This window comes from Gossypium raimondii, chromosome 10 (assembly GCF_025698545.1).
Source record: "Gossypium raimondii isolate GPD5lz chromosome 10, ASM2569854v1, whole genome shotgun sequence".
Classification (NCBI taxonomy): domain Eukaryota; kingdom Viridiplantae; phylum Streptophyta; class Magnoliopsida; order Malvales; family Malvaceae; genus Gossypium; species Gossypium raimondii.
In genome coordinates, this window is record NC_068574.1 from 9,125,400 (window position 1) to 9,143,841 (window position 18,442).

Genomic DNA, 18,442 nt, shown 5'->3' on the forward strand with positions numbered 1-18,442 from the left:
AGATTTCGCATACATGAATCGGGGAAAGGGGAATTTGATTTCGTTTAGGGATGTTGCCTGTATGTTGGCACCTATCGCAAGACTTACAGAAGTTATATGCGTCTTGGAAAATTGTGGGCTAATATAACCCACATTCTAACACCTTATGAGCGGTCCGGTTAGGGCCAAAGTGACATCCGCAAGCTTCAGCATGACAAAAATTAAGGATAGAAGTTACCTCAGTTTCTGGAACACATCTTAGTATTATCTGGTCTGAACGGTGTTTCCACAAGTGTGGGTCATCCTAAATGTAATATCGAGCATCGCGTCTAAGCTTGTCCCTCACGGAACGTGCTAACTCAGTGGGTAACGATCCTGTAGCTATAAAGTTTACTATATCTGCATACCATGGGAGACGTGCTTCGGTCGAGAATAGGCTCTCATCAGTGAAATCTTCATTAATAGGGATGTCATCAAAAGGTACTTTTATTCTGCTTAAGTGGTCAACCACTAAATTCTCGCATCCCTTTTTGTCTCGAATCTCAATGTCAAATTCTTGGAGCAGCAAAATTCACCTAATAAGCCTCGATTTTGCTTCCTTCTTAGCGATCAAGTACCTGAGGGTTGCATGATCAGAAAAAATAATTACTTTAGATCCCAATAAATAAGGTGGAAATTTATCTAAAGCAAATATAACTGCTAAGAGTTCTTTTTCCGTAGTGGTGTAGTTGCTCTGCGCAACATCTAGGATTTTCGAGGCATAACATATGACATGTGGTTATTTTTCTATCCTTTTCCCTAACACGGCTCCTACACTTCGCTCACTGGAATCACACATGATTTTAAATGGGTATTTTAAATCTAGCAGTTGCACTATAGGAGTGGAGACTAACTTTTGCTTGAGTGTATCAAATGCCTCTTTACATTTTGGGCGAAACTCAAATTTCTTATCCTTCTGCAACAACTCACACAGTGGTTCAGCTACCTTTGAGAAGTTCTTTATGAAACGCCTGTAGAACCCTACATGGCCAAGGAAAGAACAAGTTTCCCTCACAGTGGAGGGATAAGGCAAAGAATTTATAATATCAATTTTGGCCTTATCGACCTCAATTCCTTTAGATGAAACAACATGACCCAGAATTAAACCCTTATCTACCATAAAATGACACTTTTCATAATTCAAGACAAGATTAAATTCTATGCACCTCCTTAAAATTATCGTTAGGTTTTTAAGGCATTCATCAAAACAATTCCCATATAAAGTAAAATCATCCAAAAAATTTTGATAATTTTTTCCATATATTCAGAAAATATACTCATCGTGCATCTCTAGAAGGTGGCCGGCGCATTACAAAGACCAAATGACATCCTTCTGTACATAAATATACCGAATGGGCATGTAAAAGTGGTCTTTTCCTGGTCTTCTGGTGCGACTGGAATTTGAAAGAAACCTGAGTATCCATCAAGACAACAAAAGTGAGTTTTTCCGGCTAATCTTTCAAGCATTTGATCTATAAAAGAAATAGGGAAATTATCTTTTCTAGTGTATGAGTTCAACTTCCTGTAATCAATGCTAACGCGCAACCTATTTTGTACTCGGGTAGGTACCAAGTTACCTTCAGCATTTTTCTTTACTGTCACGCCCATTTTCTTAGGCATGACTTGTACCGGACTTACCCACCTACTGTCAGAAATAGGGTAAATCACGTCAGCGTCCAGAAGCTTGATTATTTCTTTTTTTACTACCTCCATCATATTCGAATTTAGTCATCTTTGTACCTCTCGCCTCGATTTCGTGTCTTCCTCCATGTAAATCCTGTGTGTGCACGTCAAAGGGCTTATCCCTTTTAAATCTGTAATGGTTTAGCCAATCGCCTCCTTATGACTTTTTAGTACATGAACCAAACTTTCCTCTTCATGTGTGGAGAGTCTATTGGAGATTATGACTGGTAGGGTATTACCTTTCCCCAAAAATGCATATTTCAGATACTCAGAAAGTGGTTTCAACTCCAACTCTAGTGCCTGTATAACAAAAGTTAACAGTTTAGTATTTGGAGATAATAACTCATTAACAAATTCAAATTCATCAAGTTCAGAATTATCTCCATAAATTGACTCAAAATTCTCTTCCACCAAAGAGTCATTATGTCGATACGATTTACGCTCAGGATTTCGCTTGGATGGCTAATGGCGTCGTAGACATTAAACTTTACAATCTCTTCATTAAACTCCATCGTGAGAGTTCCACTTCGAACATCGATTTTAGTACTAGCCGTACTAAGGAACGGTCGACCCAGTAGGAGATCTAAAGATCCAAGAGTGCTATCCTCCTCCATTTTGATCACAAAAAAATCTGCAGGGAAAATAAGCTCGTTAACTTTTACCAGAACATCCTCAAAGACTCCTTCTGGATGCACAACAGACCTATCCGCCAATTTAATGATAACACCTGTTTTTGTCAAAAAACTCGCTTTAAGTGATTCATAAATAGAATACGGCATTACATTTATAGAAGCCCTTAGATCACACATAGCCTTCTTAATTCCCAGATGGCCTATTTTTCATGGTATTGTAAACATGCCCCTATCCTTACATTTTGCCGGCATTTTTCGCTGTAACACTACAGATACATTCTCACCAACATTCACCCTTTCATTACCTGTTAATTTTCACTTGTTGGTGCAAAGCTTTTTAAGAAATTTAGCATACCGTGGTATTTGCTTGATGGTGTCCAACAGTGGAATGTTGATCTCGACATCCTAAATGTTTCGAGGATTTTCTTGTCCTCTTTACCTCTTCGACACTGGTTGAATTGTTCTGGAAATAGAGGTTGAATTTTAGGCAATAGAGGCTTCGGTCAGACCTGTTCGTCTTTTTCAGGTTTTTCCTAGGCGATTTCTCGACCAAGACTCCTGTCAGGAATCAGCTCCAGTACCTTTCCGCTTCGCAACGTCACTGCATTCATATTTTGTCTAGGTTTTGATTCTATTTGTGACGGCAGCTTCCCTTGAGAGGTCAATTTCTTGATCGATATGGTTAACTCTTTGATGGACGCCTCAATTTTCTGTTGAAAATCCTTCGTCTCTTTTTGGAAATTAAGAGTTTGCTATTGAAAATCAAGAACATTAGCTGCTAACTTATTGACCATGGTTTCTAGAAAATTACCTGAACCTTGCGGCAGTTGCGGAAACCGATTTTGGTATGGTTGGTTATTTCGTAGATTGGCCCCATAACTTAAGTTAAGATGGTTCCTCCACCCTGGGTTGTAGGTATTAGCGTAGGGGTCGTATTGCCTTTGTGGCGGCCCAGGGAAATTTCCCACAGCATCCAGATGGACCATGGTATCATCATACAAACTGGGACATGCATTAGTTGCATGATCAGGTGCAGCACATATTCCGCATAATCTGGCTATCTTCGCTTTTTTTACAATAAGAGAGTTCATCATATTAGTAAGTTTATCAACTTTATCCTTTAAGGATAAATTACTTAGCTGGTGAACCCTTCTAGGGGGTTCAGTATTGTCTCGAAACTGCTGAGAATTTGCAACTATGTGGAGATCAAGTCTCTTGCTTGTTGGGGAGTCATGTTGACCAATGCTCCTCCACTAGCAGCGTCTACCATATTCATATTCATGGGCTTCAAACATTCGTAAAAGTATTGAAGGAGAGATTGCTTCATTATACCATGTTATGGGCAGCTTGCACACAACTTTTTAAACCGCTTCCAATAATCGTAAAAGGACTCAGCTTCTTTTTGCCTTATTCCAACGATCTCTCTTCTTAGTTCAGTTGCTCGAGACGCTAGAAAAAACTTGTTCAGAAACAAAAATGATAAATCAGCCCAAGTTGTAATAAATCCAGGGGGTAAATAAAATACTCATTCCTTAGTGGAATCTGCTAGGGAGAAAGGGAAAGCACACAATTTAATCTGATCCTCAGTTACCCCTTGAGGTTTCATGCTAAGACAAACCATATAAAATTCTTTCAGATGCTTGTGGGGATTTTCATTTTGAAACCCACGAAAATTTGGCAGTAACTGGATTAAACCTGACTTCAACTCAAAATCGGTATCCACAGTAGGATACGTGATGCACAATGGCAGTTGTTCTATCAGAGCTTCGACCAGTTGCCGAATCGTTTGAGCCATTGGTTGGTGTGCTAGATTCGGGTTTTCATTAACCCTAGCATTAAGCACTTCTTCTGGTGAGTCGACTTCTACTTTTTCGCTCTCAAGTGTTCGAGTAGGGTTTTCGTTAACCCTAGACTCAGCTTCGTCGTTGACTTCGATTTCTGGCGGTGAGTTACTTTGAGTTCTAACCACCGCTGATTGCTTTTTCCGTAACTTTGTCTCCTTGCGATTAACTCTAGCAGTCATCTTAATTTCTGAATCGAACGCAAGAGTACCTGGAGCAGATCTGGTCATAAGAAACAAAAAACAAGATTAGTATGTTGCCAGTCCCCGACAATGGCGCCAAAATTTGATGCGGTCGTTGAAAGCACCAAAAATATCATATCTCTAATAAATAATGAAAAAGAATAGTAAAAGAGAAGTAGGGTCAAATCCTCAGGGACTAGATTTGCACAATGTCTTGTTCCGTGAAATCCCAGGCAGAATCTTGCCCAAGAAAACCTGCGTTCCTGAAAAAAATAACAAAATAACAGAATTAAAGGTTTGAATCTGGAAACAAAAAAAATAAAAATAGAATTAAGAATATTGAATCAAAAATTCGAGAAATTAAAAATAGAGTTAAGAGAAAGAAAATTCTTATGGGAGATTCCAACCTCCAGTTGTCTTGTTCCGCCTTGGGTTCAATCCTCGGCTTTTAGATGATCCTTCCCAAACTGAATAAGCCAGTTATAGTGGAAGAGGACGCCTACGACCACCAGCTCCAAGGATTTAGACTTATGATTTAGTGGAACCTGACTCTAGCCAACAATCGCTTCTGTGGGATTGTCTTATGCTAGATCAGTGCTTCTCAATGGCGAATCCTAACGAACCGACTGTGCAACCTTCCCAAAACATACAAAGTGGCCGCCTTTGCATATGTTGAAAAGTTTACTTCTTAAGGGACTTGGACAGAAGCGTCAGCCCCATAGTGCGGAGAAACGATGAATACCCAACGAGGAGGCTAAGTACGGACTCTAAGCCTCAAGAACCCTTTTTGGGGAATATCAACAACTTTCGACTAGATGGGTTTAGTGGCTCATGGTTGTGGTGGAAAAGAAAATAAATAAAATAAAAATAGAGATTTTATTGGAAGGAAATATGAGAAGAACAAAAAGCTAGACTTTTGGGGAGAGAGTGTTTACAAAAAAAAAAGATAGATCTCTTTTGAGTTACTTCACCCCTTAAACTCCCAAAAGATAAATACATTTAATTGGAGATAGTCTAATCCTACTTAAACTCTCAGAAGATAAATACATTTAGTTGAAGATAAATAAAGATAAATAAAATAAAATCCTAAAATTAGATAATCCTTAATAATTATCTTAATATTAATTATCCTAATATAATTAAAATAGAGTTTGATAGAATACAATCTCTTCTTTTTGCATTTCAACCCTTGTGTCCTCCATGCTTGCACTTTCGGCACCAACTTTTCTTTGTGTTGCACATTGGCCCATTTTATCTCTAAATTTACACTTTTGGCCCTTAATTTTGCTTTTACCTCAAATTTAGTCCCTATGAGATTAAAGATCATAAATAGCTCAAATTAGCAGGATCATACTTAGAATAAATACATAATTAATACATAAAAATATGTTATTCTAGAGTGCTATCAAGGACCAAGCCAGACACCCCAAGTCCACGCAAATGGCACTGTAGCTGTATCATGTATATAGAGGGGCACCCTTAAAAGCTATGCGTTGGACTTTAAGTTCCAAGTCATTGTAATTTTAAATATACAAGTCCAAAGGGGCAAAATAATTGTAAGAATTCTAATAATTGTATAATAGGGAAATTAAATTGAAGTTTTAAAGTCAGGAAAAGGTTATCATTTAAAAAGTTAAAATAAAGTTGCATGGATTACATTGGGCTTGAAAATTCGCATGGTTTAAATTGTAATTAAATCATGTTAGGAAGTCTGTTAAGTAATACGATTTAATTGTGACATTGGTACCTGGACCCGACGATCGGGTTGGGTATAGGGTGTTACAAAAACAACCAAATTTGCTTGAGGAGAGAAATGAGACATACTTAGGCTTAGTTTTTGATAGTGTTCTCTTATGATTTCTTTAGTTTTCTTTATAATTTTCTAGGGTTTCTTATTTTTCATCTTACTCCATAGTTGTAGAGTTTATTTTTTGCATTTTTTTCTTATTGTTCTTGTTGTTCTTATAGTTTGTTAAGTTAGTTAACATTGTAGCTTAGGTTTATTTGCACCTTTAGTCATTTTTTTTTCTTGTAATGACATTTCAACCTTTTAGTTTAATGTATTTCAATTTCTTATAGTTCAATCTATTAAAGACTTTACCTTTTTATGTTTCTTAGCTTTCATTTCACCATTGAATGCTCATATTTATTTTTCTTTCAAGTTTTATAGCTTAAAATCCAATTTTTCATCTTTTTCTCAAGTTTTATGTTAATGGTCGCAATGGTTTCTTCTTTCATATTTATTAGCTTAGTTTTTAATATGGATAAGTAAACTATAAATGGATTGGATGATGTAAATGTGGATAAACTGATTTTTGGATGAGAGACTAAATTGTAATAAATTGGACTTATTTGAATGAAACTAAAAACTTAGTATTAACGTCCTTAAGGGAAAATACAAGCAATGAGGCCGAAAGGTAATCTTGTTGAGCACCAATTCGTTAGTCTCGGGTTAGCTGGTGAGATCGAGAGATAAACAAAATTAACTTGTCTAATTTGGTAAAATTGAGATCGAGAGGTAAAATGAAACCATTTTAGGAGTTTAAACAATATAGATCCTTAATTCGGGGATTGGTGAATCACATCGAAATCAATCAACCACCGTTTGTTATTATCTACTACTTTCATAACTTTGCATGTCTTACAATTTAATCCTTGGTAGCTAGCTCATAATTTAGTATAATTGTTATTGACTTTATGGTTTGTTGTATTATAATGTTTAACGACTAATTGGTTAGACTCCATATTTTTCATGCTTGTTAGTAGAAATTGTTCAACGTCGACTCTTTTGGGTTCAATCCTTAGAGTACTCTTATACTTCATTGTACAATTATATTACAACTGACTTATCAAACTTGCAAACACCGCACGTAATATTTTATTCAATTGTTGTCTTTATTTTTTGATTTCTTTACCCCGCTAATGAGGACGAGGTAGAGGCAGTCAAGAATGCCATTTACTATCAACAAGTATTCAAGCATCATCATTATCTTAATGATTCATAAGCTTCAACTAAAGCCTAACATATTGTCATCATTCACACTTGAGTTCATAATATATATAACCATTCGAAGGTAAGCCATAATTGAAATTCAAAAACACCATCATTCAAAGTAAATACACATGAACGTAACATTGCCTATATACATACCACATAACCGTATTCAAAACATTTAAAGATCTACTGAGTCAGAAGTTGGATAGTATGAGCTCCAAGGTGATCTAATCGACACATTCCACAAAATGACCTCTACAAAAAAAAAAAGGAAACAAAGTAAGCATTATGAATGCTTAGTAAGTTCATTGGTATTTAAGCGGTAACTTACCTCAATTCATAACTAAACACGTCAAAATAACTATGTTAACCCAATTTCCTGTTATAACATTTCACAATAACAAGATGAGCTCATCAGACATTCGAAACATGTAACATTACATATTTACATGCTATTTCGATTTAGTACTTTTCAAGAGAGTAAGCAATTATATATCATTAACATTAATTCATCATCGTATAAACATATCATATATGATTACATATTAACAATTAGTCATTTTCCCTTTTCTTTAACTGTTTAACCTGAGGTAATAAATCAGACAGATATGGATACGCAGGTAACTACATTGCACTAGGTTGCTTGTCAGAGTAACTACACCACACCGGGGCACAAAATTGCAAGGTCCGTAGGCACCCATATCATATAATAGTACATCTCTCCACTACACCAAAGTCTCTGTAGAGACATAATTCGGTAACCAGCAACAAATGCAGGTTTTCCGGTATAATCAATGATTTCTCTGTACATCAAAATACTTTATATCATTTCTTTTACAATCTCGTATAGAGCAAAAATAGCCCTATTGGCATGCCAATTGTATCCAATCCTTTCTTACATTCATCCAAGTACATTTAACACATTAGATCAATTCTTTACAATTTAGCCCATTTCTAACCTTTTTTGTATCAATTTGCATACAATTCAAAATACATTCACAAAATATAAATTCATAATTCAACACAATTATTATATTTACCATATAAACTTACCATCGTAACTTACCATACAAACTTACCTGACCAAACCAACAATAAGTGCGATGTCGGGGACTAATCCATAATTTTCCTTTTTCCTCGATTAATTTCCAGTTGATTCAAATATTAATCTATATGGTAATTCATTACAAATTATCAGTTTAAAACACCTTATATGATAATTTAATTTAACTTTTCACAAATTCCCTAAAATTTTGTATTTTATTCAATTTAGTTCTTAAAATCGAAACAATCATATCTTTCATATTCAAGCATCATTTTTAACTGATTTCAATCATATCCTTTTACAACCCTCAAATATCTATAATTACATAAATTTAACATAAATTACAAATTGTTTACAATTTGATCAATATGTCCAAAACTAACAACTTTCACTTTACAAATTAGTCATTTTTCATAACTAAGCTTAAAATCTATCAATTTAGTATCAAAAGCTTCAAAATGAAACAATGAAAAATTTTAAATCTTTAACAATTCTGCGAAATAGCACCAGGATTAACTAAATCAAGCTACAACGATCTCAAAAACATAAATTTTACGAAAAATAGACTTCAAAATTACTTACATGCAAGGGCCAAATATTATGGAATTTTTGAAGCTCTCTTTTCTTCCTTCAATGGTGATTTTCGGTGGAGAAGATGAGAATGAAACTCTCGCTTTCTTTCCACTTTTGTTTCTTTTAATTAATGTTTTGATTTCATTATTTTAACTTTAATTATTTTTTAATAAAACAGTGCTAAAATCATGCTCTAACCGTCCATGCTATTATATTATGGTCTAATTGCCATTTAAACCCTTGAACAATTTCTATTTAAGCCTTTTAACTAATAAAAATCAATAGCGATTAATTTTTAGGCTTTTACGATTTAGTTCTTGTACCTTAATTACTTACCGTTCAATAAAATTATTGGACCTTAATTTAATATAACACTATAATATACTCATAAATATTAATTAATAATATTTACGAACTTGATCATTGAAAAAATGGGATTTCAAAATCGTCATTTTCAAGACCACTGAAAAATGGACTGTTACAATCCCTGCCTCATCTCATTTCTCTATCGGAGATCACTTCCCAATGAGGGATAAAGTTGTGATGCAATCGTGCAATCTAACATTGGTCTCTAGATTGAGAGTAATGAGATCATTCTTTGGTTTCCATCATAATATCGTTCATCACTTCCCTGTTGTCATTATCTAGAGCCATGTAGATGAGGAGAATGATTGTGACTAACGACAACAAGATAACACAAAATGAAAACATTTAAAAGAGACAATGACAAACCTAAAGATAAAGGTTAAGGAATTTAAGGTAAGTGAAGTAAATGAGAGAGACAAATTTAAACACCGAGAAACAAATCATAAATAAGAGCAAAAGGTCTTAGAAGGTTCAACTTTTAAAACACTCCCCAACATTAAATAGGAAGATAATGTATTTTAGCATACTTGAACTCAAATCCTCCTGCACTAGAACAATGTCGATCTCAATCGAGTTAATATTCAATCGGCTACACAAGAATTTAAATTAAAAATCTTAAAATTCACAAACCCTCAACTTTATCATTAAATCAAAATCTGATATATATATATATATATATATATATATATATATATATAAAGTTAGAAGTCGTAGTGTTAATTTTCATTATTAGGATTAATAATACCATATGCAATCTGAATTTAAATTACTAAAATGATTTATTTAAAAGGGTATTATATTGATTTATAATATATAAAAATTATTAACTTGTTCAAAATGGCTACATAAATATCTATTAAATACTTTATATTAAAATATAATGTTAATTTTATGGTAAGTTATAATATAATGTTAAATTATTTAAATGCAACATAACTGGGAAAAACCTGATACTAATCTGATTTTAAATTAACCCAAATACATTTTGACTTTAATGTTTTTTTTTAAAACTAGATTAAAATTGAATAATTTTTTTATAGAATAAATTAATGCATGCCATTTTATTTAATCTAAATAAAAGGAACATAATACTACAGAAATAAATAAGGTACTATATGTTGATAATACTAACAAAAATATAGCATAAATCTAAAAAGATTACAAAATATTTTGAACTTAAACTGAAAGTGACATATCGAGGTAGGAAATAGTAATTAATTCCAGGGACTGAGAAATTAGAATTTAGTTCTCATATTTTACAAAAGTTGAGAAGTTGGTCCAATTGAATAATATTAAGTAATTTATGTGCATTAAATTAGCAAAAGTCAGCTGTTCAAGTTCATTGTTTACCAACAATTGGATGAACTTCTCAGTTTTTGTAAATACGAGAACCAAATTCTAAGTTTTCATAAAGTAGGACTAAATTGAGAAGTAACTGTAAAAAGTAATAGTTACGATGGTGGTTACGAGTCTTACGTTAGGAACTAGCCTTGCGGCCTCGGTTTCCGGCCCTTTCCATGAACCTCATTATAAAACATGGAAATTTGGATATGTTAGTTGTTGCTTCATCCTTGGGTTGAATTGCTGACATTCTGAAATCAGAGGAACAATGTTTAAGTCCAAGGCCAATGGCATCAAGAAGGAAGTCATTCGATTAGAGCGTGAATCCGTGATTCCCATTCTCAAGCCTAAGCTCATCATGACTTTGTCCAACCTCATTCGTATTAATCCATTTTCCCTCCTCATGTTGCATGATCTTCTAACACTATACAATCCCATCATCATGTTCATTTTATGTCTTTACAGAACATAGTGCAGATAGGGCTGAGTTTGTAAAGTTCTCCAAGAGAGTTGAGTACACAATTCGAGCATGGTATCATCTTCAGTTTGAGGATTTGATGGTATTCATCTTTTTCTTTACAAACATAACATAACCCCCCCTTTGTTCCTTTTTTCTTGTTTTGTTTTATAATTTCAGTTGAGTTTATTATGTTTGCAGCAATTATACTCCCTCTTTGACCCTGTATATGGGGCTAAGAAATTGCAGCAACAGAATTTATCTCCTGAAGAAATTGATGTACTTGAGCAGAATTTCTTGATATATTTATTTCAGGTAAGGGATTCTTGCTTGTTATACAAATTGATACTACTAGTACCATATCAGATTGTGTTTGTTTGGAATACAGGTGATGGAGAAGAGTAATTTTAAGATAGTTTCAAACGAGGAGATTGATGTTGCAACTGCAGGGCAATATCTTCTTAATCTTCCCATAACAGTGGATGAAGCTAAGGTCATCTGCAACTTCATGTCTTATGCATATTTATCATTAGGATTTGGATTCTCTTACATTATGGTGTTTTTTTACTGAATTCAGATTGACAAGGCACTTCTAAAGAAATATTTTGAGGAGCATCCCAAAGATAACCTTCCAGATTTTGCTGATAAGGTTGTCATCACAATCTTAGCATACAAGCCAATTCAGTACCAGCATACTAAGACATCTTGTACATAATTAATTTACAAGTACTAGTTCAACACTCTCTCTTTGTCAAGCTAAATATAATTTTTTTGGTTGTCTTAGTACGTTATCTTCAGACGTGGGATAGGAATCGATCGAACAACTAATTTTTTTTTTCTGGAGAAGATAGACATTATCATTGCACGTCTTTGGACACTTCTTATGAAGCGAACTAGGTGAGTATGTTCTGGACAGTCATTACCTTATATGAGTTGTTTATGTTTTACTGCATAAACTATAAAGTTGGTAATGTGAGATGCTTTTAGTATCTACATCTTCTCTTGATTGCTTCATGCATTTTGTCTTCCTTTTGATGCCCTGGAGGTATGTGTTGGTTGCAGGTTGGACAAGATTTTCGGCAAAAAATTAGGAAGGGCACGTAAGAAAGTACCAAGGAAGGATGAGGACATTAGTGCAGATTTGCATGTTGAGCGCATCCGTCTTGAAAAAATGGAACTAAGGTAGTCACTTTGCCATCTTTATATATTATGTTCTGTTATTTTGGAAAAGAGTTTTCTTCATTCAGGATTCAGGAACATATATCTACCATAGTATTTTTCTAAGCACCTTCAAGGATGGTTTACATTTTGAACAAGTTGCAAAAAAAATTACAATACATGCAGTTAATATTTAGCTTGAGTTTACTAATATTTATGCATTTGCTTCCTCTTAGACTCAATAACTTTTCTTATTCCAGCATCCGCAACTTGATTACCAAGACTACAATTCAAGAACCTACTTTTGATAGGATAATTGTTGTTTACAGGTACTGTCTATTGCATCTTATCCTACTTGGTTTCTTGATATGGCATTTATTCAGTAACATATTGATTATTGGAACAGTATCCTGAAAGGAGCCTCAGCCTTAGTTTCTTAATTGCTTGATATGGCATTTAGTCATTGCTGGTTAACCACAATTTTGTTTTGGATGTGGAACTGGTGTATTTCTATATTAGTTTTATACTGCTACACATGAAGAGACATCTAAAAAGAATGATGAAATTGCAGGAAAAAAAGTGAAGGAAGAGAAAAGGAAAGAGGAATAAATATAAAGCATTTTAAAAATATTCCAATGGCAGATCTGGAAATAGTCCTTGTGAGTCTCTCTTAGCTCCTTTTAGTGCTTAAAGTTGTTATACTGCTTGTGGCATTGTGCATCACATTCCTTTTTGTTTGTTCTTTTAACAGCCTGAAAAGAAAAATCCTGGATTAACTCCCATGGACTGGGTCACATTCATTGCCTCTGCTCTAGTGGGACTGGTCAGTTAATCACTCATCTCTTTTCTCTTCCCTTCACCTTATTCATATTAATACAATGGGCTATTACTCTGCCTTACTTCACAGGTTGCAGTAATAACTTCTCTTGAAATGCCTAAAGCTGATCTTTGGGTTATTTTTGCCATTTTGTCAACTGTGGTTGGTTACTGTGCTAAGACTTACTTAACGTACGTTTTCGTCCCGCTTCGCTTATTATGTAATATGTCATATGCTGCTCTTCACCATGTTAATGCATAGTAAATTTATCAGGGGCCTTGATTTATATATTATTGTTTCTCATATTGCCACATAGGTTTGAAGCAAACTTGGCTGCATATCAGAATTTAATAACACAGTCCATGTATGAAAAGCAACTTGATAGTGGAAGGGGCACTTTACTTCACTTGTGTGATGACGTGATTCAACAGGAAGTAAGTTGCTTCCTTTCTTTAGTATGCATTCTTCAATTGTTTTATAATTGTATCACGCATTGATAGCAAGAAAAGGTTTATAAGCCTTAATTCTGAATGATAATGTTGTGTGCAGGTGAAAGAGGTAATCATTGCATTCTTTATACTAATGGAGCAAGGTAAAGCCACAGCCAAGGTATGCTAGGCTAGGCATCAACATCTTTTTAAAGTTTTTATGTGGATATCCTTTAGTAATTATATTGCATAATATGATATAGGAATTGGATCAACGGTGTGAGGATCTACTTAGAGAGGAGTTTGGGGAGAGCTGTAACTTTGATGTGGATGATGCACTTGCAAAGCTAGAGAAGTTGAAAGTTATTTCTAAGGTCCAAACAAACTGGATTATATTTACATGGGTTATGCTTATACATAGATATTCATTTGTTGGATATTGAAATGCAGGATCCTACTGGGAAATATGCGAGTCTGGGATTGACACGTGCAAATGAGATAATTGGAGTGACCACTGAAGAACTAGTGCTGAAGGCAAGACAGGGTTCATTTCAAACTGAATGATGAAGCATGCTGCCTTGATTGGTAAGTAATGTGGAGAGTGGTGAGAATTGTAGTAGTAACCACATTATATGCAACTTTTCCTTTTGGTTTCAGATGGAAGAGAAGAAGGGCATGTTTGCATTGCTGCCACCCTGACAATTCAGTTTAATAGCTTCAGTAAAGCTTGTTAGTTTAATACCATTAACAAGCATGCTTTCTATCTTTGTTGAATTCCATTCAAAAACCCAGGAGTGTAGGAACTAACGTGCTTGTAATTTATTTATTTGAAAAAAAATAAAGTAGTAGGGTGTTAGTGGGTTGATATAATTGATATGTTATTCTTTGCAACGAATTGCAAACTTGTATTGTATAGCGAAAAACTTGCAAAACAAAGAGTGGAATTAGTTGGTTGCACCCAATCATTAAAATTACTTCTTGTTCTAGCATGTTTAGCTGTCCAATCTGCTACTCTATTGATAAATAGATAGTGTATGTGCACTGTATCAACTACTGGCATCCACATGGGGTCTCACAAAGTAGAAGCAACCCAACTTACCTCTTTAACATAACATTGATATGTTAGGAATATAGAACCCATGTGCCTTTTTATAAATTTTTTATAAAAGGACAGGATTAAATTAAGTTGACAATGTTTGATTTTTTTGTATTAAAATATTTTAAACAAAACTTATAAGAGTTCAAAGGAGAATAGATGTGGAAATCAAAAAAGTTAAACAAGAACTTCTAGAAGACAAAATTCTTTATTCAGTTTATGGTCTTAAACCAGTACCAATTTTGGTGGCCTATAAAATACAAAAGCCTTTCACTAATACTAGGTATTGTATTTTATCTACATTGCTTGTTCATTAACTATACTACTTAGCTGATGAAAGAGATGAAAATCTAATGCAGCAAAACAATCATAAACATCCACTCCATATCGGTGTCTGTTTCACATTCAAGTCATCTCGCATTGTAGGAACTGAGATGTAGGAGAACTTGAAGCAGAACAATGCTTGGCTTGATGTCTCAATGAGTAATGGAGGTAACCAATGAACAAACAAACAAACAAATGGAGGTAAGCAAGAGCCTGAGCTATTCCATAGTTGTCTTGTACATCACTGACATCACTGTAGACAATAGTGACCCCAAAGATAAAAAGCAGGGCTAGTGGCGATAGTCAGAGCATGTTATGTTGAGTGTATGGCTATACACATTGACAGTGAAAGTAAATAGGAAGAATATAGCTACCAATCCATCATGAGTCAGTAGATTGATGAAGATGAATCTGGTTGAGGAGCTTAGCTCTGAACTTATTGACAGCATTAAAGCATAGGCATATATGCTCCTCAAGTTCTTTGAGCTGATCAAAAAATTTGTTGTGGTTATTGCGGAGATGTTTCACAACTTCATATATGGGGTATATGTCCCTACCCCTCTCCAGTCCAAACCGTACAAGATCCCTGTCGTTCTCAACTGAAGCATGTAACCAGTCAACAAGGCAGACAATAGTGTCAAGGTCTTTGATGTGGAAAAAAGTTCCACTGGAAGCAGCATCCAGTTGAGCCGTACGAGCAAGCTGTTTCTTCTTGAGATGACTTGGTATATATATGGGACAAAGTGGGGTAGCGATAAGGCCTACAATTCCACCAACGGCACGGTGCAGGAAGCGACCTCCAGAACGGGATTTGTGGAGACGCTGATCAAGCTGCTCCTTGAGCAGGGAGAAACTGCGACGCATTTCGTTGAAGTTATGGGATTCAGGAGAAGGGAAAGGGTTGTCGAGGCTATCGAATTGGAGGAAAATATCGAAGGCCAAGTTACATTGTGAGAGATTGATGGAACTTAGGTCATAGGGGAATACTTGAAGAAGGTCAGTTATAGGAGCATAAAGAGTACGAGCACGAGATATGCATTGGTAGAGCGCGAGGCAGAGAGTGCTGATGTCTTCGCTGTGATCAAAGTAGGTAGAAACCAAGCGAGTGAGGGTAGCCTTAGGGTTGGTGTGGCGAAGAGCTTGGTGGACGCATTCTCTGTTGGGGTGCAGTACCTGAGACAAATGCAGCTGATGGCTATCCATATCCTCGCTTTCAATTGCATTCTCAACTAGCACTTGATCTTCAATTCTGGAGCGTATCTCATTGTAAGAATTGGCCTGCAAAGCGAGAGTGTATTCATGACTGATATTGAAGGAGGGCGAGAGCTGAGTGGAGCTGGAGCTGGAGCTGGATCTGGGTGTTCCGTCAGTGGAATTCCCTGATACAAGAAAGCAAGTCTGATTGAGGCATTTACATAAACGCTACCCGTGCCAACGAAAATAACATCGAGATAGGTCATAGAATCGTTACCTTGGGATTGTGGGGGACAAGAATTGAGACCGATTTGAGTTTGAGATTGAGACTGAGGCGAGGTGGGAAATGATGGGGACGATGAATTGATGTTGAAGGAGAGGCACTGCATCTTCTTCTCCAATGGCCAAGGGGGAAAAAGTAGTAGGAAAATAGTAGATGAGAAGAAGGAAACACAATGAAGCAGCGATTTTTAACGACGGACAACTGAAGTAAGAAAAGTCGACGACTGACTTTATTTATATTCTTAATTGAATCCTTCGAATTATGTCCAATTTCTTTCATTTTCTCTGCCCAATTAATAATTCAGTATTAAAGCCTTTTAGCTATTAATACCATTTGAAATATTGAGATTTATTAATTTAAAACTCTTGTCATTTTCCGGCTAATATGTCCATTTTTTTTATTTGGCCTTAGGTCGTTTTTTTTTTTATTTTGAGAAATAGATTGTTTTTAGGGAGAGTATGTGTAAGTGTCACGGACTTAGATTTTTCCCACGCGATCAGTGCGGCCTTAGGCAGTTTCTTTACTAAAAAACGCTTAAGTCAGCCTTAACTTGCAACAATTGAGGATTCAATAGAATTCCTCTAAGGCACCAACGAAGAACAGAAGAAGAACAAAATAAGAACGAACCTTGAAAGATGAACAAAAACCACAGAAAAGTAAGAACACTTGAGAAAAAAGTTTGAGTGTATGCTCTCAAAATTCTATTCATAACTCCCTCCTTTACAATAAGCAGCGAGGTCTCTATTTATAGTTGAACCTCCCCAAAATCAACTGTACAAATCAAAGTACATCAATGGCTACGATTAAAAACTATCTACATATCAAATTTCTAAGATTACATAATCGTATATTCTAAAGATTACATTTAATGTCTAAGATCACATATCTCTGAAGATCACCTTCCATATTTGCTACGCATATCTTTGGAGATCACTTTCTATATTTACCAAGCTCCAGAGATGGATTTTTAATCTATCCAAGCAATAGACCAGTTTGATTGGGCCAAATGACCTCCCTTGAATGCGATGGATCGTATAAGTTCATCATGGTTGCGGGCTCTCATGCGCAACGCATGACATAAGCATATCCAATTACCAAGGTTATTTTTTTGAATGTTGACAACGATAAAAATTTTTATGGGCCCAACGATAAGTTTTTCTTTTCTATAAATATCAGACAATTTTTCATTCTTTTCATTCAAATTCAACTCTTTCAACTTTCTCAATTTTTGTTCTAAATTTTTTGATACACTTGTTTAAAAATATTATAGTTTTATTTAATTATTTCGTATATTATTCGTTTTAATTAAATTCTTATGAATGACAATTAAATTTTCACGAATGACAACCTCTCTGTTTCGTTTTGACGATAAGCACATTTCCTCCGCTCAAGCGATAATGGTAAGCTGAAAATTTAAATTTCGTTATTTTCAATTACGTTAAATTAAAAGTATTTTATTTTTAAAAATATTTTAAATTAATTTTTTGTTGATATAAATAGGCGGATAATCGTGTTTTTGAGGGTTCATACATAACCTGTCAAAAAACTCAGATACCAAAATTCGTGGTTACTTGCTAGACACGAGATTCGTGCACGTGTCTCGTATGCTCAGGGGCTGCAAACTCGATCCTACACTCATCAACGTTTTGGTGGACAGATGGAGACCCAAGACACACACTTTTCATCTTTCATGCGACAAGTGTATAATCACACTCGAGGATGTAACTTTACAACTCGGTTTACCGATGGATGGGCCAGTCATCACGGGGTTAGCAGTCGTTCCCAATAAACAGGACCTTTGTGAGGCATTTTTGGGGAATGTGCCGAATAAGTTTTATGATGGTTGAATAGATATAAAGTGGTTGGAAACCAATTGCAGAAATCTTACTAAAGGTGCGTTTGACGTCGTCAAAGAATAATACGCTCGAGCTTTCATCTTTAGGTTAATTAGGGGTATTTTAGTACCCGATAAATCTTGAAATTTGGTACACATAAGGTGGCTACTGTAC

General features: G+C 35.1%; 2 protein-coding genes across 2 annotated transcripts; one reads left to right on the forward strand and one right to left on the reverse strand.

Moving 5' to 3' along the window:
* The first annotated feature begins 10,944 nt into the window (after nt 1-10,944).
* Nucleotides 10,945-14,100, forward strand: LOC105778537 (uncharacterized). The gene is made up of 15 exons (XM_012602262.2): nt 10,945-11,056; nt 11,142-11,236; nt 11,335-11,448; nt 11,522-11,626; nt 11,711-11,782; nt 11,918-12,030; nt 12,196-12,315; nt 12,552-12,620; nt 12,863-12,950; nt 13,043-13,114; nt 13,199-13,299; nt 13,425-13,542; nt 13,658-13,717; nt 13,800-13,910; nt 13,987-14,100. Exons 1-15 carry the CDS (start codon nt 10,945-10,947, stop codon nt 14,098-14,100), a joined length of 1,464 nt encoding a protein of 487 aa, XP_012457716.1.
* A 721-nt stretch (nt 14,101-14,821) lies between these two features.
* LOC105778536 (UPF0496 protein At3g19330) lies at nt 14,822-16,652 on the reverse strand. The gene is made up of 2 exons (XM_012602261.2): nt 16,428-16,652; nt 14,822-16,335 (listed from the first exon to the last, which is right to left on the reverse strand). Exons 1-2 carry the CDS (start codon nt 16,537-16,539, stop codon nt 15,338-15,340), a joined length of 1,110 nt encoding a protein of 369 aa, XP_012457715.1. The 5' UTR covers nt 16,540-16,652; the 3' UTR covers nt 14,822-15,337.
* Between the last annotated feature and the right edge of the window lie 1,790 nt (nt 16,653-18,442).

Coding starts and splice junctions, on each gene's coding strand:
- LOC105778536 (XM_012602261.2), bottom strand. CDS start 16,539: ATGCAGTGCCTCTCCTTCAACATCAATTCATCGTCCCCATCATTTCCC. Junction 16,336..16,427: donor TTGTCCCCCACAATCCCAAG/GTAACGATTCTA, acceptor TTCTTGTATCAG/GGAATTCCACTGACGGAACA.
- LOC105778537 (XM_012602262.2), top strand. CDS start 10,945: ATGTTTAAGTCCAAGGCCAATGGCATCAAGAAGGAAGTCATTCGATTA. Junction 12,621..12,862: donor AGGATAATTGTTGTTTACAG/GTACTGTCTATT, acceptor ATGAAATTGCAG/GAAAAAAAGTGAAGGAAGAG. Junction 13,115..13,198: donor CCTCTGCTCTAGTGGGACTG/GTCAGTTAATCA, acceptor CTTACTTCACAG/GTTGCAGTAATAACTTCTCT.